Genomic DNA, 28000 nt, shown 5'->3' on the forward strand with positions numbered 1-28000 from the left:
ATCAAAATATATACTGTAACATTGTAATATTGTATGAACGTTTTACAAAGGTATGGATGAAAACAAAAGTCACATACATCAACTCTATATTGCACACAAACCAAACTTTTTTTTTCTGACTCGTGGAACTCAGATTTTTATCAGAGAGAGAGAGAGAGAGAGAGAAACCGAGACAGGGAGGGGGGGGAAGCGAGATACTGAGGTTTCACACAGCTAACCACACTCTGCTGTGTCTGAATTCACGTTGTGCACTTGTTTCAAATGTGTGTGTGGAGGGCAGAAAGAAGGGGAAGGGAGGGCGGCAGAGGGAGGCAGAGGGAGGCAGACACCGACACCTAGGCAGTCACACTGAGGGGGGGGGAGACAGCCGGCTCTCAATGGGCAGGTCTCTATGAAGCGCAGCTATACCTGTCGGAGCTCATTGCCGGAGACTGCAGTGCCGGACCCACGCTGATCGTGGATCTGCGGGAAAACACACTGCTTTTGCGAGGCATAAACAGCCCAAACATGTCTCCCAGACTATTGCTCTGCGTCGTTTTGGCTGTGTACCACGGGACGCGAACCTGCAGTGGATTTAACATAGATGAACGGTTCCCTGTGATCAAAGAGGGGAAAACCAAAGGGAGCTTCTTTGGATTCTCAGTAGCTCTGCATCAACAGACGGTGGGCTCCAGAAAGTACCTGTAAGTTATCAAGCTATGCATGTCCAACAAAGTACTTCCACTTCTTTCTCCTTTTGGGGTTAATATTCGCAGACTACGCACCTGCTTCAGACCAGGTGTCGTGGCGAAAAAAACAACCTATTATCCGACTCAGAGGAGCATATTGCGCCCACGTACTGCGCAAAAGCCCCGATGAAGCTTTGGAGTCTAGTTTATTGCGTTTAACACCTGTGGCCCGTCTGTAAACTGCGCTTTATTGCTAAATGGTTTTCTTCGCAAGACACACTTCCCTTTTTACTACACGCGAAGTAGTTCCTCTCAAGGCAACCACCTGTTAATCGGCAGCTAATGTAGACTATTTAGGCCTTTGGACATTTTTTAGACCAATGGTGGGGACATATTTGTGCCCCTGTCTTATTTGATGAAAGTCATCGCGGCGGAAGTTGGTACCTGGGTCTGATTTTTTTTTTTTTTTTTTTGGGGCATAGCAGTCAACGTAGCATCAAACAGGGATCTGAGTTACCACAACAAATATGAATATGAAACAGAGTTATCTCTTATAACACACACATTCTAGTGTTCTTTATTTTTCTGGCTGTCATGTAACTGTAATACCTGTAATCATCCAATGATTGCAAGTGCAATTCTCAAATTTAAACTGAATCCTATGGTTGAAAACGCCGAATTGACTAAATTGTATATTATGTATACTTATATTTATCTATATCCATAATCCCTGTTCTTTGTGAGGAACTTTAGCTGCAGGTGAAAAAAATCTGATCAGTTTATGGGTTCCCATATTTGACTCATCTCGGTCTCCTTCAGTACATATTCATTAACGAATACACAGGAAGCTGTGACCACGCCTGCTCTACTTTCTTTTCACCTATACTGGTGCTGTAACGTTCAGCTGAGACACAAGTGGGATTGTGTTTCGCAATAAAGGTAGTCATTGGGCTGTAACACTTTTTTATTACAGAGATATAAATGCTCTTGAAGATTTACATGAAAGAACATGCTTCTTGTTTAGGATTAGTTGATGTTCCGGGACAAGAATGTATGTGAAACATCTTTCTAATGTAAGATACTCGAACTGTTTCATAGTTGAGTGAAGGAATTCCCTAGGCCAATTAAAGTGGCCTCCTCATCCTTCCGCATCCATGATCACACAACGTGACCATAACTTGCTGTTATCTGTGTCCTCAGGGCACACTTCCCATGTGTCGTCACCAGTGGAGTCAGTCAGAACTCAGTTTGTCAACCAAATCCCTGCAGAGATTTTTCACGTAGTTTATAGAATAGTTAGCAGTGTGTCCCGTTGACACTTGATCAATGTGCCATCTTGGCCCTGTCCCCAGGGGGATGGAGTCACTGTCCACAGACTGCAACCTTAGAAGGGGACCACATGGCCTTTGGTAAAGAGGCTGGAGGCCTGTGGGGACAAGGAGGCTGTAAAAAGTCTCATCAGTTCACAGCTGGAGGTGCAAGTAAATGTGTGCTTAATTCTACATTGCAGCTTTTCATTTGGTAATTAATGATTCATTTCAGTAATAAATGCTGCAAACATCCCCTAGATGAAGTTAATAAGGAAACGTGTAATACATTTCGTGAAGTACTTTCTTAGTTAGATGAGAAGATCAATACAACTCACAAAGCACTTAGCTTGTTTTAGCAAAAAGACTGGAAACAGGGAACAGCTAGCTGGCCCTGTCTAACAACAAAATCCACCGACTAGCATGTCTAATGCTGCTTTCCACGAAAAGTCTGAGTTTCTATTTGTAGACTCAAGGCAAATCCATGTACTTAACTTCACATAGAAGCTGTTGTCTGACGTCACACAATATTCTGTATGTAAATTGATGTCAAAATATGTCGTCAATATTATTGGGTAGCTGGTTACATTAAACAATCTCTGAAAGTGTTTCATTTATATTTGCAAGGAGGCTGTAACTGCTGAGAGTTCAATTGTTTGTAGGCCTACACTTGTCAAAGAAACATCAGTTTGTCACGGTAAGCCATGTTTTTGATTAGCATCATGCACCTCAGCTCAACTAAAACGCATAGCAGTGACTTCATATTTAGCATTCAGACATAAGTGTGGTATCTATCTTCTCATCTAACTCTCGGGGGGTATTTTTTTTTTAATGCAAGGAGTAGTATATTAATTTCTTACAATGTTACTGTGTCTCCCATCTCAACAGCTCATTTGTCTGTGAAACCACCGCTGAGTAAAGACAGTCCTCCAGTACTCAGACCTAGTTGTGTACATACTCTGTGATTCTGTAAAGACACATCACAATGTGCTGATGGTGTGTCTCATGTTTGACTTGGAGTTGGTTTTACAATGCTGGCTGTTTCCTCTGTGTTGTCTGGCCTCTTTTGTGGCCTTATGTCTGTCTCACCGCATTACAGAGATGTCACATGTTTCCTCTTCATGTTGCAAGCCAGAGTGTGAATGTTTGAAAAAATTCAAGAATTTAAACCAGTCATGACATGTACGATGTTTAAATTGGCCATTCTTTGCTCACGCATGAGTCAAACAGAGTCCAGGATAAAAGTCAACACAGAGGGCCTCCACTCCCAGTTCTGCAATAAAGGGAGAGCAATAAAGTTTTTCCTTAACCTCTTAAGTTGAAAGCGGTTATCTAATTAGTCTGAATCTAGCAGTGCATATTGGCTCGACTGAAGCAATTTAAAAAATGTTTTTCTTTTAATTCAGGGGGGTCATGACCATTAAGTGGGCCAACATTGCTTCTTCTTGGGGAAGGGCTGCACCTGAGCTATCTAAAAGCTACCTGAGGCCAATTTGTACGGGGCATTCACCTCTCCACTCCACCCTTCCCTTTGACTCACCCATTTATTTATTTCCTGTGAGGGCTTTTTTTTGTTCTCTGTTGTAGCTGGGAGGAAGGACCGGGTAGTCAGCTGGCCACCTATTGGCTCTTCCAGTCCCCTGACCCTATGGTATGCTTGGAATGTATTACCCTTCTCTGCACAGTCACAACCTGCCAGGTTTCAGGTTGAGACAAGACTGGACTGAGTGATTCTTGGGACTATTGTGGAACACACACAAATCCTCCAAAATATAAAATCCTTCTGTTCATCCTTCAGCAGACAAAGATTCCTAAATTGTACGGTTGGGAACCTCCGCGACCCCAGAGGAAGAATTTAATTACTCTAAATGATAAATATATCTAATCAGAGTCGACAAGCTTTTCTAGCTCATCTCTGTCTGAGTGCAGTTCCCCGAGGCCATGAAAGTCAGCCATTTAATTTGACGGGGCCTTCCCCTTTCTGCTGTAAACTGCAGATTAAACTTGCCGACCAGCTGTAAGGTTTATAGACACACAGTCTGATGTTTGGTTTGAACATGCATGAGTACATGCTCTGCTTTCCTTTCAACCACCTAAAGTTTGACAGAATTGAACACCTGATTCCTAAAATCAAATTTCTGTTTTGTAAAGTTAATGTGAGGAAGAGCAGCAGATGACGATGGTCTGTTGTACAGAACCTGCATATTTAACTTCAGCTTAATTCTCTCAAAGACATAACTACTGGAAAGACATTTGAGTGCACAGTGAACAATCACCCCATGTTACAATGGACTCAGATAGTGACTGAGTGCAATAGTATCACTAAAATTGAATGCTCCAATGTGTGACATAACATGCTGTTGCACAGGCTAGTGTAAGTGATGCAGGTGGGTATGTCCAACTTGGCTTTGATCCAACATTCCCCCTCACAGAAATTCTAGTGGTCTTTGTCTCTGAATTGGACCTATCAGAGCTCTAGTGTCTTGCCACAGTGAAACAATTCCAAATAACAATCTTGTGTTGTTAATGAGAACCTCATACATGTTTTACATGAGAGCCAGCTGGGAGTTGTACCTGATGTGTCTCTGTGAAAAAGGGGTCATAGCCTCTGAAAGAATGTGCTATTACATAGACATGAACGTACTTTTATTTTATGTCTATTCGAGATGTACCCGTAGCTAACTGAAGTAAAAGCGTAAACTGTTTTCACTATGTTAATACATTGTGAGCTTCATGGAATACGATATAGTGAATATGATTTGCTAAACCCTCCTTAGTCACGTGATATGAATATAATGATTCTATTTTATAGCATTGAATTACATAGAAATTGATGATCCAGTAAAAAACTGTAGGATTTAAAAGAAAGAACAAAGATTCAAAAAATGTTACCACTTTCTGATAAGGCAGTCAGTTTATTTTTAATTCATGTTATATTTTATTGTTGGTTACCTTTTTCTAATACGATGCCCTCTACACAGGGATTATAAAATCATCTTAATTGATGTTGAATAAATCATTTACTAATTGATAAGGACAACTTTTTGGTTGCCAGGTTGTAAAAACTCACTATGATTGGTTCGACCATTTGACCAATGATTTATAAAAAACATGACGTGATTGTCCAATCGGGAAATATATTCATGAACAACTTATTAACACTGCAGTCTTGATTATTAAAACTCTTTATTAAAGACTAATTGACACTTTTAACCACAAACATAATGGCCTATTACTTGGTAACCCAAAATTAGCGGTAATGGCTTATAGCTATGAAACATTAGTCATGGTTTATTAACCATTAATACGATTAAAAAGTGGTCTCCAACAATAAAAACAATGAAAACCAGAAAATGTGTGATAAGTCTGTGTTGGTAGTTATTTATACATAGTTTTAAGTACTTTCTAATTTAATAGAGGCCAAGCCACTGCAACTGTTCAGGACCTCACCAAAGTTAAGTGCAAGTGTGTCCATAGTGACTGGTCCTAATCTGTATGGTATTTATTGGCTGTGTCCAATCAGTTGGTAATGGCATGGGCTGCATTTTGTGTAGCAGCCGAATGAATGACGCCTTCTAATAACATGTTGAAATGGATCCCAGCAGGACATCAGGGCTCCTGCTGATCTCCACAGAGGAGATTCTCTATGGTGGGGCTTTCATTGGAAATACCTGCAGTGAAGACTGCTTCTATCCAAACAGAACTGTAAGAGATACCCCTTTCCTCCCCTGCTTGTACTAATGCCCTCAAACAGCATGGAAAAGAAGCTGGTGTCGCTGGCCTCCGGGCTAATGAGGGCTACCTGCAGCTAGGAAAACTATATGCTTCAATACCTTTCCCTCTTCATGCCATTTTTCATCTTTGAAGGCTAAACGATCCTGAAGTATAGGTTTACACTTAGTATTCTTATGTGGCTGTCAGTGAATGCGGCAGTTCGTTGTCAGTCCTTAACAATACAAGATGTGCTGAAGATATGGTATTAAATGCCTCCCATTATATCATTTATTGGTAAATAAAAATAGTAGAATTAAATAGATTAGGCAAATATCTGTTCCACTGGTGTTTTGTGGCCATTTTTGTTCAAGCCTCAACAGGTTAACCAGATGTTTCATGCAAGCACCTGCTCTGCTTTCATATAAGATTAGTAATATCTGAGTGAAAACTTGGCACTACGCAGACACGCTAACAGCGCTGCTGTCTGCTTCATTACAGCTGTGCGGTAGTCTACCTGTAAACCCCATGCTCCCCCACCCTCTCCCCCCTTAACGTACAGCTGGGGTCAAAATGTTAATGGAAATGCTGTTACTGATACTGCAAGTCTCTAGTCAATTCTGCTATGGCTGCATGATGTGTCTGCTGGTGTCACTAAGAAACATGTGTCCAGGCTCAGTCCAGCTCTGTGTGTTCGTTCCTGTTTGCATGCATACATTTGTGTGTATTATTTCCTGTCAGTTTAGTTGGGTGTATGTTTGTGTGTGTTTGTTAATCATGTGCAGCAGTGCTGTGCTGTCTGCATCTGCAGCAGTGGGGGTTGCCAGTCTGACATCATTCATCCAGCGACACTAGACTCCGGGTCAGGCATAGTTAGCAGATCAACCTGCAGACATAAGCCAAAATAACATTGGCTTTGTCAGACAAGGTTTTACTCGTTACTAATGAAAAGCGAGTTAGTTTATTATCAGGGAATGACCTGCCATGTTTAATTTGTCACACTGGGTCGAAATGAGTTTGCTCTCTTGTTACTGTTTCACCATTGGCAGATGGTGGTCTTCAAACAGGATGTTTGTCCAGCTGAGATTAGACTGGTGTGTGTGTGTTTGTAAGGAATGCAGGTGCAGACTGATATTTTATTTTATTTAACACTCGTCAATTGTTTCATTTCTTTTTTGATCAACAGTAATGTTTGCATTGCATTTCATTTTTATCAAATGTCTTCCCCTTTTGACTAAATTATGATGCCAGGATTTAATTTCCTCTAATTGTCATGCATACGCAGTCTGCTTCTTTGTTTAAAACATCTCACATCACCATCAGCACCATACACTATGAAAGTGTCATTTTTACTTGACATTTTGGCTAAATTGTCACTGTTACATTCATGCTTATAGAGCATATTAAATTGTCTCACAGATTGACAGGGAAGAGAGGGTTTTTCACCTTAGCACTGAACTCGGTGAGCTCAAAGAAGTGTGACTGAGAAACAAACGTTTCAAGGCTTTTAGACAAACAGATGAAAAAGGATTCAGTATTCTGACTGTATCCCACCAGGCGGACAGCTGTTTTCGTAAAATCACAGTTTAACACGAGTGACATGGTTTACCGGGTGTGCATACAGTTATTCACCACTGACTTCCTTTCCATCTGTTTTGCTAATAATTAACACCCTCTGACAGTTATACGGAAGGATTTGTCTTAATATAAGCTCCTTGTTTTACACCAATGAAAGTTTGGCCTTGGATACATTTGCCGTGTTGTGTTGTGGGAAAGTATCCAAATTATTATCTTATAATTGAAATATAGAGAACATGTTGAGGTACTCAGTTTCAAAGATGCTGTTATGGCAAGTCTGTTTTCACCACGTTTCTACTTGCAGCAGGTTGATGTATCACTGTTTGTCCAGAGAGGACTCATCTATTAGCCATGTTTTGTACGTGCAGACACACATAGTCAGTGTGTTAACAACTAGGCGTGCTTTCTGTGAATAATCTGATAGCAACGTCCTTGCCCACCCCCACCTACGGCTTTGTGAGTGTTTCCTGAAAGTACAAAGAACTGGATTTATCAGAATGCTATTGTAATACAGTGAAACCACACACACACACACACACACACACACACACACACACACACACACACACACACATCACGTGACTTATTTCCCCCTATAGGCAGCACAGTAATGGTGGACCAAGACGTAACACACCATGTCTCTCGTCTTTCAGTGCAGTCATTACAAGAGCATTAAATGATTTAGACCTGGTCTGCTGTTGTCCTAGTGCTTAATTCAATCTGCGGATATAATTGCTCCATTCAATATTATCTCCATTTTATTTGCTAAGTGGCAATGTTTCCGTGGAATCGATATGAGTCACCTGTAGTGCACTAGCTTCATACCATCCTGAAAAATATTGAGGTTGCCACATGGGTGTCTGTGTTTGTGTGTCTGTTTAATGGATTTGGGAGTAAGAGTGAGGATTAATAGCATTTTTGTGCGCCTGTTCCTTGCTTGTACTTGTTCGGCAATTTGGTGACCAGCCATGTGCTACAGTGTCGAACGGAGAGGGGTTAAACAATTTAAGTGGTACGCTGGTGCTGAGTATGATATGTGCTGTCTTGGACCAGGCCCCATCAGCATGTGATAGTTTTGTTACTTAAAATGGTGGAAGCATAACCCTGCATACCTCTTTTACTCATAGTCTGCTTGTTTGTTTCACTTATGATCTTCAGCAAGCAGAAATATCGAATTACATAGAAAAAGAGCACATTACAGCAGTGATGCCAGTAGATAGAGGAATTCATCATCCCCAGCAACTTGCACATATGCCTGTTGCAAAATAACAAGCCATATTTTGCACAGTCTGCCAGTTAGTGCAGTGAAAATTACCAAGATCGTTTGATATGGTAACATTGGCACACATTTGACCCTCACGGTTCTCTTAAACTTCTTTCTCCTCTTCACAACGCTGGACTTCCTCTGCACTGTTCTACCAATCCAACAACACCTTGTTACCAGGGCGAACATCTGCGTGTGTCTACTTGTTTCCAGTGGGTCTGACAGTTACCAGACAAATCATTTTTAAAAGCAGAAGAGGTAGAGCTGTGGATTTGCCTCGATTCACAAAGTACGTACATTTTGATAGAGGAATTACACTTATCATGATTTCTTCTGTCATGTGTGAGAATGTGCCGTTTATCTCAGTAGTTCTTAAAAGAGTTGCATGGCTGATAGTGAAAAACAGGCCCTGAGGTGTTCTAACATGAAGCTGAAGCTTTTTTCTTTTTTCTTCGCCCTGAGGGCCACAGCCACACCCTGTGACAAACAGGTTGCCCTGAGCCTTATCTGGAGAGGTGAGCCATCACTTGTGTAAGGCTTAAAAAACACCCCCACAGCAGTTATAAGTACTTGGTCTCTTTGTCAACCACTTTCTCTTACTTACCCGTTTTATTATACCTTTGACATTCAAGGCAAGGGCCTCAAATGTCACGGTCAAAACTTGTGAGCCATTTTTTGACATATATTGTCTCATCACCCTCGTGTTCAGACTGGACCCAGGTGAAGATGAATGTAATCTAAACAGGATATTTCTGCTCCGCTGTAAACACGACTGACTGGCCCTGCACATTGTCTCTTCTTGTTAATCTTGCAAAGGCCTGTGAGATGGAGAGAAAATATCATCCAAAAGGGGTTTAGTCATCTTTAATTAAGTTGTGTTTCCTGGTTTCAGTGCTGTTCATGTTATTCTGAGTCAGGAGCCGTCAGTTGGGGGGGGGGGCTTGAGAGACTATGGCTTAGTTTTAATTACCTACCAGAGAGCAACATGTGCTTTGTTAAGTGTCTTATAGACAGATGTCTGTTTACCAAACTGACCTTGTCGTGTTTTCTCTTTTTCTCTCCTGTGAGACAAGGAGCAATCACCCTTTTTGCTCTCCACTCCCTTCCATCACTCCCTCGCTTTTTCAACACCTCCTCCCCCTCCTTTGTTATTGGTGCTGTCAGGAGCAGTCGGGATTAAAATGGCTTAATAAATGGACCTCTGTTTTTTTAACTAAACACTAATGATATGATCATATAGTAGTTTATCCAACTCCCTTCCTCTGTGTATTTCTTAATTCTCGGTGTTAAGAATCCAGGGCGCGCTCACCTTGGCTGGGTGTGTTCCTATCACTTCTGAGGAAGAGGGGGTGCATTTTAACATGTCCTCAGAGTAGGAATGTAGCTCCAGGTTACCCCTCCTTCCTTTCACTGGGCCTTTGACAGCCTGTTTATGAGTAGGTGATGAGCAGGGAGGGAGGTAGGAGGAGAGCACTCAGGACAGGATATGAGGTGTGTTTTCAAAGAAGAGTCAACTCTTTGTGACTCATGTTTTGGTGATTTTTACATGTGATGATTCAAATCCCCACACATAAAGTGACAAAATTGATGTCTTCAATTTGTTGAAATTAAAAGAGGTTTTCATCTTTCATCTCATAATAAGTGATATGACAGATTACACTTTGGCTTTTGTGCTGAGTAAACAAACAATATACAGTATAAGTATTCAATTAGAAAGCTTTCGAGGTGCCTTAACCTACCCATGCTAGCTGTTTCCCCCTGTTTTCTAGCCATTGTGCTAAGCTAAGCTAATAGTTGGCTGGCTACAGCAACATATTAACCTCACTGACATGAGAGTGGTATCAATTTTCACTTCTAATTCTCTCCAAGAAAGTGAATATTCCCAAAATGTCAAACTGTTCCTTTAATTCTATGTTACCTTCATGAAAATACCACATCCAAGGTTTTGGAGCTGTGTCGTCACTGTATGTCAAACCTGATGCGTCAATCAGCAGTGTTGAATTTCCACAACAAACAAAGGTGACCCACGTGGCTCTGATGAGACGGTGAGACAGTGAGTATGTTTATGAGATCGAGCTGGATCGAGTATTTGTCTCCGGTTTGCTGCAAAAACCACGCTGACAGCCAAGATTACCCAAGCCTCCCTAAAGCATGTGTGATTAGCGCTGGACTCTGTGCCTCAATAAGTCCTTTTTTTCTGTGTGTTCAAAGTTCACACTTACTGCCCTCTGTGTTTTATAACAGTCTTGCTTATTCTCTGGGTTGACCCTGTTTCTTTCCTGTTCCCTCTAAATGCGTTGGATGTCTTGCTTGGTTTTTCCCACAAGGATTGCTGACCTTGTAAGTCAATGTTTTGAGACACTGTGCCCTTTTACAGCTGAAAAACATTTTAGGTGGCCATGACTTCTGATTTAAAGGCTATTGAAAAAGACAAGCGAGTCGTGTATGCAGAAAACACACACACCTAACTGCTGACATTTTCTGTTGTATGGGAGCCCACACACACATGTAGGGTAGATTATGGAAGGGGTTCTGCACACTGATTCTCCACATATCAGTCATTCCCACTAACTACTACAAACCTCTGTGGAATCTCCACTGCTGTCTACATTACTGAATGATAGTCTGAACCAAGGACTCTTCCTCCCAGTCAACTGTAAACTGTTGGCTCTCAGAGGTCATCTTTAGCTCTAGCTGTTTGTCATCACTGTGGCAAGATAATTGATTCATTGCTAATAATGCCCATCTTGTAGCAGATCACTTGTCTTGGTGACCACATTGGTCTTGGTCTACTGTGTCTTGGTCTACTTTTCAACGGATAAGTAATATGCCTGCCACAGCTCCTGAACTAAGAATAGAATCAGAATCAGCTTTATTGGCCATATATGCGTACGCATAGATGGAATTTGAATCCGGTTACTTGCGCTCACTAATACACAGAAACAGACAAATAAACAAAAAATCAAGGAGGTCCAAGAAAACTATTTTGTACACAGAAATATAAAATGCAAAAGTGTATATATATCAACATAAAAACACAAAAAGCAACGACAATGAAGTGTAGCTAAAAGTGCAAATATGCAGAGTGCAAGGCTGCTTGAATAAATATGTAAACAATTTGGATTTAAAGTTACCGGGTTATTGCACATGGATTTGTACCACACAGAGAATGATTGATTAATTGTTCATGAGAGTGACGGCCATAGGAAAAAAGCTGTTCTGGTGTCTGGTAGTTATGGTGTTCAGTGCTCTGTAGCACCTACCAGAGGGGAAGAGTTGGAACTGGTTGTGTCCAGGGTGTAATGGGTCTGCAGAAATGCTGGTCCAAAAAATGGTCAAGTTTTAAATCGTAATGGGGTAATTCGATCTAAGCTCAGCGGTGGAAGCAAACTCACATGACTGATTTCCATGCAAAGCCAAACTTTCTTGCATCTTGTCAGGTTCAGGTGACACATCAAAGAGAAAATATTTGTGTCTGGAGATGTTCTCATGATTAGATTGCAAGTATTTATGGGGGCATTATGTCTATTCATGTGAGTGTAGATACAGAAGGCTATGGTGGAGTGGTACAGCCTGGAACACACTTTTACTATGTTTATGAAAACCAACCACATAACCCGCGAGTAATGTGTGAGCGAGGGCACTGCTCACTACGAGAAATATGTTACTTAATCTATGGAATATTTTTTATCATCTTGCTCAGACATCAAGTAGTTCAGTATGCCTCGTCCTTCTGTCATGTTTTGCCTCCGAGAACATAATAATCAAGTTGGAACTATGAAGGGTTGGCTCATGAAAGACATTTTTGATTTGAAGGCACAATGACCATACTGTAGGTGTATCTTTAAGTATACACCCATTACCTGTATTAAAACTGTCTTATCTGTGCGTGTAAGGGTCGGCCCACAAGCTTGACTCAACACTTTCCCCTGTTCACCACTGCCAGCACCATGTCAGCATCCAACCAACATTGCGTGAACACATCCAGAAAGTTTGAATGAAAAGAACACACTTTATACGGCTCTATGCTTTTGTTCCCACATAGTACAGCAGGCCATCTGTCACACACACACACCGTAAACAAGATTGTCGGAGTACCCCGCCCTCAAAGTGGAGCTAATAAATCTTGTGCTGACAGTAAATAGTGTGTCCAAGCGCAGAGCCTTGTGGAGGGAGTAATCCCTCTACTTCAAAGTTCTGTGGTTTGTTAAAAGGTGCTGATGTAGGGAGTGTCTGGGTTGAGTGGACAAAAAGACCAGGTCCATCACCAACATGCTAGTCTGTGTGTGTGTGTGTGTGTGTGTGTGTGTGTGTGTGTGTGTGTGTGTGTGTGGTGCCCAGACTTGTCACGGGTCATGCTCTGACTGCTCCACTCTTCCCACTATTAATTCATAGGTCACGTGAACTGGGTCACTCTTTGCGCGTGTGTGTGTGTGTGTGTGTGTGTGTGTGTGTGTGTGTGTGTGTGTGTGTGTGTGTGTGTGTGTGTGTGTGTGTGTGTGTGTGTGTGTGTGTGTGTGTGTGTGTGTGGAAACTGAATACATACTACTGTGTCTAAGGTGAAAGATGGAAGCAAGATGCTCACATTCAAATGTACTGCAACTCAAACCTTTTGGATTTTCTGTGTTTAAACTACAGGAATTATCCGGGGAATCATCTAGCTTTTTTCTTTGCTGCTGTTGCAATATTTTGTATTTTCTAACAAAATGACAAAGGTCTGATATCATCTAATAATATGTCTCTGTCTTTCTGTCCAGGCTTCTTACAGGAGCACCCAAAGAGAAAGCTGAATCTCTACCAAATGTCAATGAAACAGGTGCCGTCTACTCTTGTCCCATTACAACAGACACCACCGACTGCACCAGAATGGACCTGGTCAGCACAAGTAAGCATGACGCATAGCTCTCCGATGTGATTCTTCATTTTGACATTTGACAGGGGAATGGAGTATTGTAACAGAGTTTCTGTACAGGTCCAGTTAGTGATTTAAATGAGCCTGAGTCACACAGTGAAGGTTTTCGGCTGCAGTCCGCACCTGATCCGACTCCCAAGATGAGGGAGAGCGTTAGCATTGATGCCAAAACAAGACAAAGTCTAAAGCCATGCTCGCTGCTCTGTGAGGCTACACAGCAGTGAGCTAAGTTTCAAAATGCTCAAAGTGACAATGTTAACATGCCAATGTTTATTAGGTATGAACTTGACCTTGTTCACTAGCTCAAATGAAAAAAGTAGAGCTGAACTCCTACAAGTCCTATAATTGAAACCAACAGAATCTTTTGTATTTTTTACTTTTCCCTGTCTGGTTGACACATCTTTCAAACTCCATGACCCCAATTTATAATTCATGCTTTCTGTTAATTAAAATTTGATCCCTAAAACCAAGCCAAGATAGCTCTGAGGAGGTCATCAGGGGTCACTTTCTCAGACTTGTCAACGCTTCCCTCAGAGCAACAAAAGACATTATACAAGAGTTTTCACAGGCTGATCATGATGAGTAAACTTTATGTGTAAAATCAATGGAGTTTCCTTTTAACAAAGAGGTTACTGTAGGAGATATCCCTGATTGCAAAAGGAGGAACTGTAAATAATCAGCCAGTTTCAAACAATCTCAGTGTCTAATCCCCGGCAACTCCTGAAGTATTCACTATTCATTTGCTGCACCTACACGATGAGCTTGAGGATATGAAACTCTGAAAGCGCATCTTTTCTTAATTGAAGGTTATGAACTGATAGACTTACCGCTCTACTACCTGGAGGTGAGTAGGCCCCCAGGAGGCTACAAGTAAGAACCATAATAAAAGGATTCCTCACCACTTTTGATGTTGAAGTTGCAGTGACTGTTGCTGCAGTCACAGCACATTTTTGTGGTTATATTTGTCAGGGCATGATCCAGGCTGAATGAAGCTTGACTGTTTGGGTTGGCATTCCTGCTACTATATTCACCATAATCATGTTGAATGATTTTTTTTTCTATATAAGGGATTATATGATTAAGGTTATGTATGATTTGTTTGGTTAAAATATGACACTGAACATTAACAGTATGAACCTGGTTTTTAAATTCAGGACCAACCATTTTAATAATCTGAAAGTGAAATGGTATTTCTACACTTTATTTCCACTTTCATAGTAACATTAAAAACCCTTTAATGTAATTCCCACCTCTGACCTATACACAGCAAATCCATCTGAGACAGTGGAGGGCATGTGGCTGGGTGTGACAGTGGCCAGTCAGAGAAACCTGCCAGAGGGACGCGTGCTGGTGAGATGACATCCTGTTTACTCTATTAGTCAGTGTGGCAGGTGGAATATTATATATATGGTAACATTTACTGCAGCACTGAGAGGACATGGGCTTGATATAACCCTTGTATAAACCCCTCCATAATGGAATCTTGGTCATACGTAAGATATTATAATTCTCCCAAAAGATCTTTCCTTTTTATAATGATAGGGAAAAAATATTTATTTTCACGAAAAAATATTCTTGAAATATATATAGGTATATTGGTATAAATATAACCATTTTACCCTTTCCATTTCTTTAATGTTAAATTGTAATGTAGTGGACCTCACATCTGACACTTCCTTTATTGCTGGAAACTGCAAGGAGGGCTCCATTGTCTTATTTAAAATCAATTTATCCATTGTTAGATTTAAAAAAATTGATTAGATGGTGTATGTTTAGCGTATTTTGTATTTATTTCCTATTATATAGGAGCAATGTTCTAAAAAAACAATACATGGCTCACAAAAACAGACCTCATCCTACTACTGCACGCTAAGTGTGTAATGCAAAAAGATGCAATACTATCGTAATGAGCAGGGATTTATATGCTTTTTGTTATTTTAATTCCAGCTCAGATTCAATCATATGTGTACATTATAAGAAGTGATCGCCAGATTTCACACGTAGTAAGTTAGAGCAATTACACAGTCCATAATGTCCCAGAATACACACTCTTCTCTGGTGTCCAGGCATGCGGGCATCGCTATGTGAAGATTATCGCCGGAGAGGACCAGCGACGGATGATAGGAAAGTGCTATGTCAGGAGCAACAACCTGACCTTTGACTCCAGTGATTATTGGCAGATTGAGCCATATGAGCTCTGCCCCACGGTTGGCGACTTGGAGACTGAAGTTTTGTGCAACATGGGCATCTCCGCCGGCATAACAGACAATGATGTCTACTTTGGAGCCACAGGCAGCTATGCGTGGCAAGGTGGGCACTGAAGAGTTAACCCCAAAAAGAGTGTGTTTTGTTACTTAACACTGAAATAATGGGCTGGTTTCACAGACAGCGATTAAACCCTTTGCAAGTCTGCTAATTCTAGTGTTAGTCTAAAACTGGGATTATTCTCTGTCTGGGAAACCTGTCCTTTGTGCATGAAGCAGACATAACATTGTAGTTTAATCCCGCTTTTTTATAAAGGAAATGTTCATGTAATGCGGAGAGATCCAGATCCAACGCAATTCTGGGACACTATACACACAAACTTTGGACAATTTGGACAGCCGAAAAGCCGATACAGTTATATTGGTAAATATACAGTACAATATACATGTTTTTGAATCATATAAATATATAAATTCATGGACTTTCCCATCCTGCAAAGGCATCTTACCCCTCCCACTGATGTCAGTTTACCAATGAATCTTAAATGCTTTCTTACGCAGGTTACTCAGTTCTTGAAGAGAGGAAGCTGCTAAGCCGTGACACCTACACAGTGGTGACAGGGGCTCCCAGATATGAGTCCAAGGGCTCTGTGATGTTGGGGAGAATGACTCGAGAGAAAAAAAACATCGAGCCGGTGCTCATCATCCCTGGGGAACAAGTGGGTTCGTACTTTGGTAACAGCCTGGCTGTCACCGACCTCAACAATGACGAGTGAGTCTCTGAACACCACACTGAAAATTGACACTTTCTTTAGCTTCTTGTTTAAAATATAGTACTTTTAGAAATTGTCCATGCTGGGAATCAATTAGACTTTCTTCTTTTAAATTAATTGGACTCAGATCAGTCTCAATATTAGAAGGATTCACAATGTATTTTGTGATACATTTATCTAAATATAAAAATATATACAAAAATAGCTGTCATTTAAATAATGTAAAATATCCACTTTTATAAAATACAAGGTTAATAAATGTATATCTGATGCATTCACAAAAATGGAAAATCCACAAATATTTGTATTTGAAATTTTCATCAGGAAATTATTTGTAGGCAATCAGATGTCTACTTCCATGTCATCCAATCACGTAAGCGTAGCTTTGAGGGTTAGATTCAATTTAATCGTTGCATATGCGCAGTCTTCATTCATGAACAGAAAGGTGGACAACAAACCTACTACATCCAGCTGCCCGGGGAGAGTGTATGGAAGTACCGGTCAGTCTTTGCGAGCATTATTTTTTATGTTTGAATAATTGATGCTTATGTTAATGATTTGGCATTCAACACCAGCGTTAGCTAACAAGTTGTCTATATAATGCTAATAGACAACCTAGGAGATAGCTATACATAAATCTAGTAACGTTAACGTAATTGCATATTTTCACCAGGTAAGCTATTTGCACTGCAAGTGAGTTAGCACCCCGTATGGTTATGTCGTATAACGTCACTAGTTTTATATTATGGCTAGCTAGCTAATGATCCTAGGTTGTCGGTTGTCTATTGGCATTATCTAGCTAAGTTGTTAGCCAATGCTTGTCAAATGCCCCATCACCAACGTTGCAAGCATTCATAACTCAAACATATTTAATCATCCACGCCGAGAGGGTTAATACTTGCACTTGGAGCAGACGCCATGTTGAGGTTGACCTCTGACCTCCAGGCAGCTGGATGTAGCAGAGACGCTGTCTGAACTGCCTCTGGTTGTAGTTAGGCCGCTATGTGACCACATTCAATCTTACCCTCGAATCTACACTTATGGGAATGGCTGAGTCGGAACAACTGATTAACCACAGATAATTCCCTATTGAAAAAATGCAGGGGAGTCTCTAAATGCTCCCAACACAAGTACAGGGAAGTCGACACAAGACAAGCAGTTTATTAATGTAGGTTCAACAGTCTGTATTTTAATGTAACAACATCCAAATATGTTTTTGATGAAAATTGCAAATACTTTTAAATAAAAGAAATTGTGGATTCTATCACATTTATTAAAAACAAGCAATACATTTGTGATATTATTTTTTTTGATTTGTGGATTTTCCTACATTTATATACAATGATAACTGTTTTTGTGGAGATAGTCATTTATATACAAATCACAAAATACATCTGTAAACCCTTGTGTGTGCATTCATTCATATTTAGATGGATCTGACTCCTTGGGAGAAGAACAAAAGCAAAGATGTTATATTTGCATGTGTAAATGGATCGTCTGTAACTCTATCGTGTCCTTTTAAGCTGCCTCATGCTCGAATGCTTTGTAGCTATGATCTGCCTTATTATGCGGCGGATGCATAACACTCATGTTGGTAGTACAGTAGAAAAGCTGTCCTGTGTTTGTCATGATGGTGAAATCATGGGTGTCCCTAACTGCACAAGTGAAACCTTGTTTGGGCTGTAAGATTTTAGGGAATACAAACATTTGAGATCCAAAGAATATACTATTTAGGATGTCATCTTCTGGTATATATGTGTATGACCGCAGGTATTTGCATATTAAAGAATATTTTTGGACATTTTCTTTGCTTATTACAGCTGGAATGACTTGATTGTGGGAGCCCCATTTTACTTTGATCGCATGAAGGATCAGGGAGGAGCAGTGTATATCTTCATGAATGAGAATGGATCGTTCCAAAAGACTGCAAGCATGGTGCTGAAGGGTCTCTCGGCCTCTGCATTTGGCTTTGCAGTGGCTCCCATCGGTGATGTCAATCAAGATGGATTCCAAGGTATGACTCTAAATGCAATATTTGTTTTACACTTACTAGACTAGCAAAATAAAGTGAACAGGTAACTGAAAAGTTGAAAAAAGGCTAAATAATTGCTCACAAGTTTATTGATTTAAAACAACTACAAAAATGCAGATATTTGTTAATTCATAGGTCAAGTTTGTTAAAAATGTAGTTTTAAAAAAATGACTATTATTTTGTCTACCCCTGTGGATACTACTGTGTATTAAAAGGTGGTGATCTAACTGTTCTGCTATAAAAAGTATGGTAAAGAGGAAGCATTCAGTTCACCATTGAGACTTTGTGTGATTGTTAATTATCCCAGCAGCGAAAGGAAATGTAGCCTACTGTGTTGCAGTTTGGACTTAAAAGTTTTACAATTAAGCAGTACTATGCTACCACCTAGAGGGCAATTATATTCCATACACAGACCTCCCTTAGCCTCTACTCAGCATAATGCCTTTGCATTTTATCTTTTAATGTTTACCTCCATTGTTTTATGTCTGCAGACTTTGCAGTGGGAGCTCCATTCCAGGACACAGGAAAGGTTTACATATGGATGGGAAGCAAAAAGGGAATCTCGAAGGAGCCCAGTCAGGTTATATTCGATTAAATGCCACGGATGCCCTTCAGACATGCTCTGAAAGCTGCAGGTTTATTGTGTTGACCTCCTATTTGCACTCTGTAGGTTATTGAGGGTAAGTCAGTGGGAAATGGAGGATTCAACACATTTGGCTACTCCATCAATGGAGGGATGGACATGGATGAGAACAGTTATCCTGACATCTTAGTTGGCTCTCTGGACGACCGCATGGCTCTGCTCAGGTACAAATAAGAGAGATACTAAACAGAATATCGAATTATTCTTTTTTTTCTTTCTCTTGTTGAAATTGATGGCGTGTGTCTGATTGTAAATGATAATGATATATGATATAAATTGACACAGTTTTATTATTCTTTCCCTTCTTTTCAGGGCTCGTCCAGTCCTCCACTTAACTAAAACCTTCACGGTCGAGCCAAAGATTGTGGACCCTAATAATTGTCCTGAAAGTGCACCATGGTGAGATGTCTCCTCAGAATATCTCATTCTGAAACAGGCAAATTTGATTTAGTTTGAAAATACATTCATTTTTCTTTGTGTTTTACAGCATCACAGCGACTCTGTGTTTGTCTTTCACTCCAAGCAATGGAAACAAAGACTTCAAAAAAAATATCAGTAAGCAGTCTTCCTTTACTTAAATCACAGATTGTTTTCCAATTACAAATCATGTAATGTTAAGTGCATGAAAAACTGGAATTTGCATAAAACATAGGCTGCAATTTTTAATCTACATGTTTATTTATAGTTACAAACTGTGGAGATACTGGCTTGCTGTGTGCTTGTTATAGTGTCTGCTGTAGTGTTCTATAACGGACTGTGTGTTTTTCTACTTTGTAAAGCGGTGAATTACACGGTGCAGGCCGACGTGGAGAGGAGAAGAAGCCCTCGTGTTCGTTTTCAGGAAAAAAATGTTGACACATATACCGGCCTCCTGATCCTGCCATCTCCCAAAACCAAGTGTCATGTTCTGAAACTGTTTGTGGTGGTAAATCATCAATACAAATGCACCTAATTGTGATTGTATGTGTGTGTGTGTGTGTGTGTGTGTGTGTGTGTGTGTGTGTGTGTGTGTGTGTGTGTGTGTGTGTGTGTGTGTGTGTGTGTGTGTGTGTGTGTGTGTGTGTGTTAATTGATATGCCTGTTCATGCATTTGTAAATGTGTGCTTTATTTACAGCTATGGACAGGGTGCTGTTGCCCAATAACCATGTGATAATTAATATATGACTCTTGATTCTCCAGGCACCTGTGAGAGACAAACTGGAACCGGTGGTCTTTTCCCTCAGCATGTCCTTGCATGAACAGAAACCTAAAACCAGACGTTCCCTGCAGAACCTTGACTCCTACCCAATTTTCAGTCAAGAGCAGAAACTCACTCAAAGAACTGAGGTATGGCGTGGTACATCCACTGCATTCGTAAGTCACTATGTATAGCCTATGTGACACTCCCCCGGCATGTATGATGCAATATTATGTGTTCCATTTCCTGCAGATTAACTTTGAGAAGGCCTGTGGCTCGGACAACAAATGTAGCAGTAACCTGCAGCTAACAGCCAAGTTTGTTGACGAAAATGATAAGCCTTACCTCAGGTGAAATGGAATTCTCAATTATTAAGCCCTCTTTGGCTGATATGGGTTTTTAAAGCTGTTACACAAATAGCCTTTTGGGGACATTTGTGGAAATATCTTAAGATTCTTCCTTGTCAAGATTTAGATGAGAAGATTGATACCACTACCGTAAATATCAAGCAAGCACAAGCAGCAGTGATAGCCTATAACAACTGGAAAGAAGAATATTACATGTTATATATGTTTTTTTTGTATTTCATGCAGTTAACTTTGGACAGTGCAAGGCTAGCTGTCTCCACTTGTTTCAAGTCTTTATGCTAAGCTAAGCTACTGACTCCTGGCTGTGGCTTCATATTTAGTTCACAGACATAAGAGTGCTATTGAGCTTTTCATTAATGCTCTGCAAGACAGTGAATAAGTATAATTCCCAAAATGTCAAACTATTCCTTTCAATGTCAATGCATAGTGTCTTTATTAGAATTTGCCCTTTTGATATGTGTAACAATCACAAAACGTATGCAAAACGTATGCACTATCACAGTTAATTAGCTGTCACCGCCAAATCCTGACTGTAGCAAGCAGTACCTGGAAGTTAATAGGGCCATTAATGTATTTATTAGCAAAATGATTGTAAAAAATGTAGTGAAGAAATAATACACATAACAAATGTATCCCTGTGTTCAGACATGGCAAATTCCAGATGCTTCAGTTCAACAGCAGTATAAAGATAATATCGCTGATGGTGGAGGTCACCAACTTGCATGGTGAAGACGCCCACCAGGCAGAGATCAACATCACCGTCCCTGATGCACTGAGTTACGCTGGCGTCAGGTCGCCGGTACGTCCACTGGAGGGCAGCAGATGACTAACAAATGTCGAATTTATTACTCATTTCTTCATAGCATGTGTTTTATTACACTGTTATATCTTTATGTATGTGTGTCATCAGAATGTAATTATTTGTTCACTTTCTCAATATGCAGATTTCTTTGGCTCAGGAACACAAAGTACCATGCTCTGTGGATACTGTGTATGGTACAGTGATTTGTGAGCTGGGGAATCCAATTAAAGGCAATAAAACGGTACGTTTGAATTGATTTTTCTCTCATACATGTTTTTCCTCCTCTGACACCTCTCATTCTCTTGCAACCATTATCAGGTGTCACTTGTCGTCAAGTTTGAGACCTTAAGGATCAATTTGTACACACAAGAGATTGAATCTCAGCTCCATCTGTCCACGTAAGTGTTTAACATTGATGCATGATTTTGTTCCTTTATATTGAAGGCTTGCGTCCCAGTTTAGATTTCACAGTTCAGCATTTTGCAGCTGTTTTTTTTTTTTAATGTAGTGTAAAATGTAAAGGTGCATTTTGGCTCTTGCGGCTCTAACATACAGTAAATAAAACACTGGCACACAGTGTAGTAATAAGGGTTGTTTCTTTAGTCTTAGTGAGCAGAGTGACCTGAAGCCTGTGCCTGTGGCCCTGCTGATTGAAAACACCATCCTCCCCTCCTTCCTCATGTGAGTCCCATTACCTAACATGACTTCCTGTTTATACAGTAGAGACCACAGAAAGGCCATGGACACTGAAGTAGTTAATGTCACAGCACTACATTTTCACTTGAACAGTGTACAATCATTTTTAACTCTCACCCTGTCCAGAGAGAACGCGCTGGTAAAAACAGAATTCAGTGGGACGGTGATGGGCGAGTCAGCCATGGTGAACACCAGTGACGTGGGCAGTCTGGTGGAGTTCACCTTCAATGTGAGTCACCATCACCACTCAGACTATATTAGACCTCCAGGATTGTATATTGCATCTATAATATGTGTGCTACCCACAGCTCCCTCTTCTCCACCCTGTCTTCGAAGCCAAAACTTTAATTCTTCAGAACTTTAATATTGTTCGGGGAAGGGATTGTTGTGTTGTGTGAGCCTTGGTTTGTGGTTTAAGCATGACCAGGGGTGGTTACTATTTAGGGGTTACAAAGTGAAGCCCTCTTATTCCACACCATATTGTTATTTTATTGTTATTTCTCACCATCTGTTGAGGGTTTTTACTGAAGTTTCCATTTTTTTGTGCTGCTGATTTTTTCACCACTAGGTGAACATGAGGGGAAAGCCCCTGGGAGACCTGGGGACCCTGGCTGTGGATTTTGAGTGGCCCTTTGAGGCAGCCAACGGCAAGTGGTTGCTGTACCTGACGAAGATTTCTGTTAAAGGGGAATCAGAGGTGGAATGTAACCCTCCTGGAGCAGTTGTCAACCCACGTAACCTAACTGTAAGGCTCTTTTTATGCCTGTGCTCTGGCGACCGCCTTGGAAAGAGGCATTGTCTTTTCAATTTGTCCGTCCGACCATCTGTATGCACGTACACGATATGTCAGGAACACCTTGGGGAATTTCCTCAAATTTGGCAATAGGCATGGATATAAAAAGAGCAAAACTTTCGCACACCAATAAGATGACAGGCGCGTAATGTAACCTGATGAAGGTCTGTGTACCGAAACATTGTAACTAAATATATCTATATGCAAGTGAAGAAGACAGTGTGCGGGAGTTGTTTTGTTCTAACAGGCATGGATATGAAAAATAAATTATGAAAATATCATGTCAGGATTATCCTGGCCAAAATATGTGAGATTCACAACATTAACCTGATAATCATCAAAAGTGGCACTTAAACATACTGGAATCACTTTACCTCACATGTTGTTTAAAAATATTTATTATTATATATTTAATATTTTTATTGCATTACTATAAGATTTTATCGCAATCCTCGCAACCTCCTGAAACCTCCTGGGTTCATATTCACCTTTGATACATGCTATTCTCATCTAATCTTTCCTATCTCTGATTTACTGTCAGCTTTGCAAAAGCTTTTCTGTTCTTGTATTTTTTTATAGCTTACTCCTGCCCTCACCCAAGACATATGCACATCCCAAATATCCCATTACTGAAAAGCCACAAACACAGTTACATATAAACAGAGAGGTGGCTTCAATAAAATGCGTAAAACAAATAACAAGACAATGTGTCTACAGACATGCTAGCATCTCAGTGAGGCTGGCAAAGCAGCACTTTAGCAAAATGCTAATGCCAGCATGCTAACATGCTCCTAATAACAATACTGATGTTTAGTAGGTTTTCTGTTCACAATGTTCACCATCTCAGTTTAGCATTTTAACATGCCAACACTTGCTACTTAACAAAAAAGACAGCATGGGCGACTGTGAACGTGAGACTGACGTTGCCACGCTGCTAGGCGTCAAAACTATGTGACAGTTAATCACAGTTTAATTTTGTTTGTTTGCTGCCATTGTGCTTCTCACAGGCTTGTTGCGTGAACTGTAATTCATCCTGACGTGAGTGAACTGAAGCAGCCTGAGCTGTATTAGTAAAAGTCAGTAGTGGAAAAGGGTGTGAAAATGGTCTCAAAACCAAACCACAGATGTTCAGAAATACATTTTGAAAAATGTTTGTGTCGCCACATCCAGACCTCACAGAGCCTCAAATAGAAAGTTATAATGCGTGCACCCTGGAAATAGACAATACAATTGACGGTGCTATTCTAAGAAGATTTTGGTAATGTCTATATCAAAACCAGTAATTACCAAAAGCCCTCTTATGTCATGTCTCTGTCTCATCTGCTTCCTTATTTAATTTTCCCTTCCCACTCTTTTGTCTTCCAGTTGTCAGGGAGCGGACGGAAGCGCACTAAACGACAGATCGCGGTGGATGATAATGATACACCAAAGCCAAATGCTATTGAGCCACAGGCAGCCATCACATTGCTCACTCCTCGCAAAGAGGAATTCCTGTTGGTAAGAAATGGATCTGGCTTGTCAAGAACAGGCTTTCATGTGTCATTTGAAGTACATATATTATATATGATCAAAGACATTGGATATCTGCACAATATTGCTGAATGGACCAGGAAAAAGTCTGGGGATCACCAAAATCAGTAGAATTCATTCCCTATGAATGATTTATATTTTTAACCAAATGTCATGACAATCTTCATGATTGTTGCTGAGATGTTTCAGTCTGGTAGGCCGCTAGTGTGGCTGGAAACCTCTAGCAACGACCTACTTTTACTCAACATATTCTTTGGTAAAGAACGTATCACTGAGTGCACAAGTGAATCTTGTACTGTACTGGCTGGGCTGTCCTCCAAAACCTTTAACCCCTATAACAATATAATTTACTAAAAACACAAGGGCTTCTAGACATGAAATAGAAATTTCTAAACTGTCAAAGTCTTTTTGAGATTGTGTACATCCTGAAAATCTGCAAAAGCAAAAATTGTGTCACTGTCCATGTTTGTGTAATCGTTGTTCTTTGTCCTTATGTGTTGAAGGAATGCTCAAAAGGTACAGCGCGATGCGTGAAGTTCACCTGTCCACTGCTCAACGTGACGGATTCAGCCAAAATTTATGTTCGGTCCCGTTTGTGGAACAGTACGATGCTAGAGGTCAGCTCTCCAGTTTTACACACAGACACACACACATACATGATCAATCATTTAATAAAATTAGCCATGGCGTCCTTTGACTTCTTTTTAAAAATGTTTTCTTGCCGTTTGTGTGTGTGTTCCTGCAGGACTATCCCAACGCTCTGAGAATTAAGGTCAGAGGTCAAGCCACTCTAAAGCTCATTACAGATAAACCAACCCTCAAGATGGACAGTCAGACCAACATGGTGTGTGATCATGATGATGACGATGATGATACTTGTTATGATATTGATGATGATAATGATTTCACTTTACTCTCGCCACCTTTCTTGTAGTTCACAGTAGAAATAGAACCCCTGGAGGGCGTGGAGGCACCCTATGAGCTCCCGCTGTGGATCATCATCTCTGCAGCTGTAGCTGGAATTGTCCTCCTGGGAATAATCATTATTATACTATGGAAGGTGAGCCTGCAAATCACTACTGCACTGATTACAGTTGTACAAATGTTGTATTTCTGCAGACACAGACACCAAATAGCCCCGAATCTCTCAACATTTACTTTTTTCATTTATTTTTTTCATCAATAATCCTTTTTGGATTATATGAGAGCTGTTGACCCATTTTTTCTTAATGATTTATCAACTCCATATTGAGCCTTTAGTCTAACCTTTGACATGAACCCTCCTCCTCCACCCCCAGTGTGGCTTCTTCCAGAGGGCCAGCAGGAGGGAGATGTATGAGGCCAAAGCCCAGAAGGCTGAGATGAAGATCCAGCCCTCTGAGACAGAGAGGCTCACTGAGGACTACTGAGGCCCCCATGGGTCCCCAAACAGAACACACCAGTGGGGCTTTTGGGTAACGACGCCCATACAAATGGATTTTTCTATGGATACTCTTACTTAAGCTTGGGGTGTTATTTGACTTTCTTATGACTTAACTTTCTATTTAATGTCCGCTCCTTGTGTCTGCCTAACTTCGCTTCTGTTTCCCTTTCAGGCTATTAGTGTGCGCTGCTGATCATTTTATTTCATGTTTGTCTTTACTACTTTGATCGCCCTCTCCATCTTACTCAGCATGGGTCTAACTTTACTTCACTTGGTTTTCCTCAGACTATGAATCCTTAATCTCATTCTCAATTTGTCATCAATCCCAGCTCTCCTGCTGTTTAAGTGTATCCTCTTTAATTTCACCTCCCTCTCTCTCTGTCTCTCTCCCCACTAGCTTGGATTCTTCAAGCGAGCCATCTACTATCGGATAATGCCAAAGCACCAGGGTGTGAAAATTCGAAAAGCTGAGCGGTATCAGTTCAATCTTGGATTTCAGCCTGAGGAGCCACAGAAAAAGTATTGGATCACCAACTGGACAGAGATGCAGCATTGCTACTACTGAGGCCTTCACTTTGGGCCCCAAACCACTCACCGTCACACTGGGTTGACACGGGTCAAACAAAGAACATTCGGCTTGGTCAAGACACGTGCATCGACCAATTGTAGATAGTACAGTCACATTTTTTTATGATAATTAGATTTTATTTCATCTTTTTTCAGTGCAATATCTTGAACAGTTTATTTTAGAGATTGTAATTTGGTAAGTATTTTTGATGATTGCATTGTTGGAATTAGGGTTGCATTCCAGAGCAAATTGTAAATTTAATTGATTATTGTGTTTGCATATATGTTTCCATTTGATTTTTTTTTAATCCTCCAAGCCAAGTTGATGGTCATTCAGTATGTTTATTTCCACCATGTCTTGTTTCCCTCACAGGACTGATCTTCTCTGTGATTGTGTATGTTTTCCTGCTCAGTCCCCGGGTATCATGTGAATGTCCATGTCAGTGTTTTGCAAGCATTACATAGACTAGCATCTAAAATACAGTTATGGTTGTGGCACTGCCCTTTCAAAAAGTGCCTTTGCGATTTTTAGGCTATGTAGAAAAAATATTTCCTGGTTTCAGGGAATAAAAAAACAGAGAGGTAAGGAGAAAAAAATGGAACTTATCATTGTTGAATAACATTTAGCCCAGCTTGACATGAAAAGAGTCATCCAAGCACCCCTGCAACAAGTTGAAAAGCAATAGCTTCTTGTCTGTATGTAAAATAATCAAACATGTGTTGATATGATGATGGGAAAACAGATTATTATTTATTACACTGTCTTGTGTTATTACAGTAAAGAACTTATCTTTAAAAAATATCACAATAGGGAGTCATGACACTGGAGTAAATAATACATGATGTTGTATTATGTCTAGAGACTGTAAGCTCTAGCATAGTTATGTTTTAAATTGTACATAGAGACAGGTTAGCAAGGAATTGACTATTTGAATGAATGCATACGTCATTGGCCTTTTTTGTTTCACTGTGCCTAAGCTTTTAATTGTTGTATGAAACAGTAAGCGGACACTCGTATTGTTTCCAAGCCTTTGTGATCCGCATTGAGGTCAACCTGCAGCACTGAAAGTAAACTGGACCAGGAAAAGACTGTCACTGAGCAGTTACTGATGGGACTAAGTGTTGCGTTACCACTCTATTCTGTGTTACTTGAGAGCCCACAGGCTGTGACTGTGTTTGTTACAGAGGCTCCATTGACTCTGTAAGTATAGAGGGAAGGGCTGACACCAATGCACAATCTCTGTCATGCAGTTGTTTTTTTACTGTGTAGTTTTACTGTAATTAAATTGTTTTTAACAAACTTTGCAATTCAGTTGCTGCCATAATATCTTGTTTTGAATGAAGGCAGAATAAAGATTTAATGTCTTTATTGTAGAAATGCAGATTCAACAAAACAAAAAATCTACAACATAGAAACAAAATACAATATTCAAAAATATAAATTCATGATAATCATATTCTTCTCTAAAAATAAAAAAATGTTAGTATAGTATGTCTTACAAAAGTCGTATGTTAAAAAACACTTAGTTTAAATGATAAAAGTCTTATAAT

The 28000-nt window shown here is 40.2% G+C and overlaps 1 protein-coding gene across 1 annotated transcript; it reads left to right on the forward strand.

Moving 5' to 3' along the window:
* Positions 1-391: 391 nt before the first annotated feature.
* Positions 392-27692, forward strand: itga3b (integrin, alpha 3b). Its single transcript, XM_054598766.1, has 26 exons — positions 392-683; positions 13286-13413; positions 14708-14790; positions 15507-15750; positions 15961-16068; positions 16206-16416; positions 18238-18431; positions 18941-19029; positions 19120-19256; positions 19405-19491; positions 19580-19647; positions 19872-20017; positions 20273-20419; positions 20523-20620; positions 21284-21437; positions 21583-21681; positions 21759-21838; positions 22044-22121; positions 22263-22365; positions 22705-22881; positions 24295-24426; positions 24963-25076; positions 25205-25303; positions 25394-25519; positions 25758-25913; positions 26280-27692. Exons 1-25 carry the CDS (start codon positions 508-510, stop codon positions 25866-25868), a joined length of 3189 nt encoding a protein of 1062 aa, XP_054454741.1. The 5' UTR covers positions 392-507; the 3' UTR covers positions 25869-25913; positions 26280-27692.
* Positions 27693-28000: the final 308 nt, after the last annotated feature.

This window comes from Anoplopoma fimbria, chromosome 5 (assembly GCF_027596085.1).
Source record: "Anoplopoma fimbria isolate UVic2021 breed Golden Eagle Sablefish chromosome 5, Afim_UVic_2022, whole genome shotgun sequence".
Lineage (NCBI taxonomy): Eukaryota > Metazoa > Chordata > Actinopteri > Perciformes > Anoplopomatidae > Anoplopoma > Anoplopoma fimbria.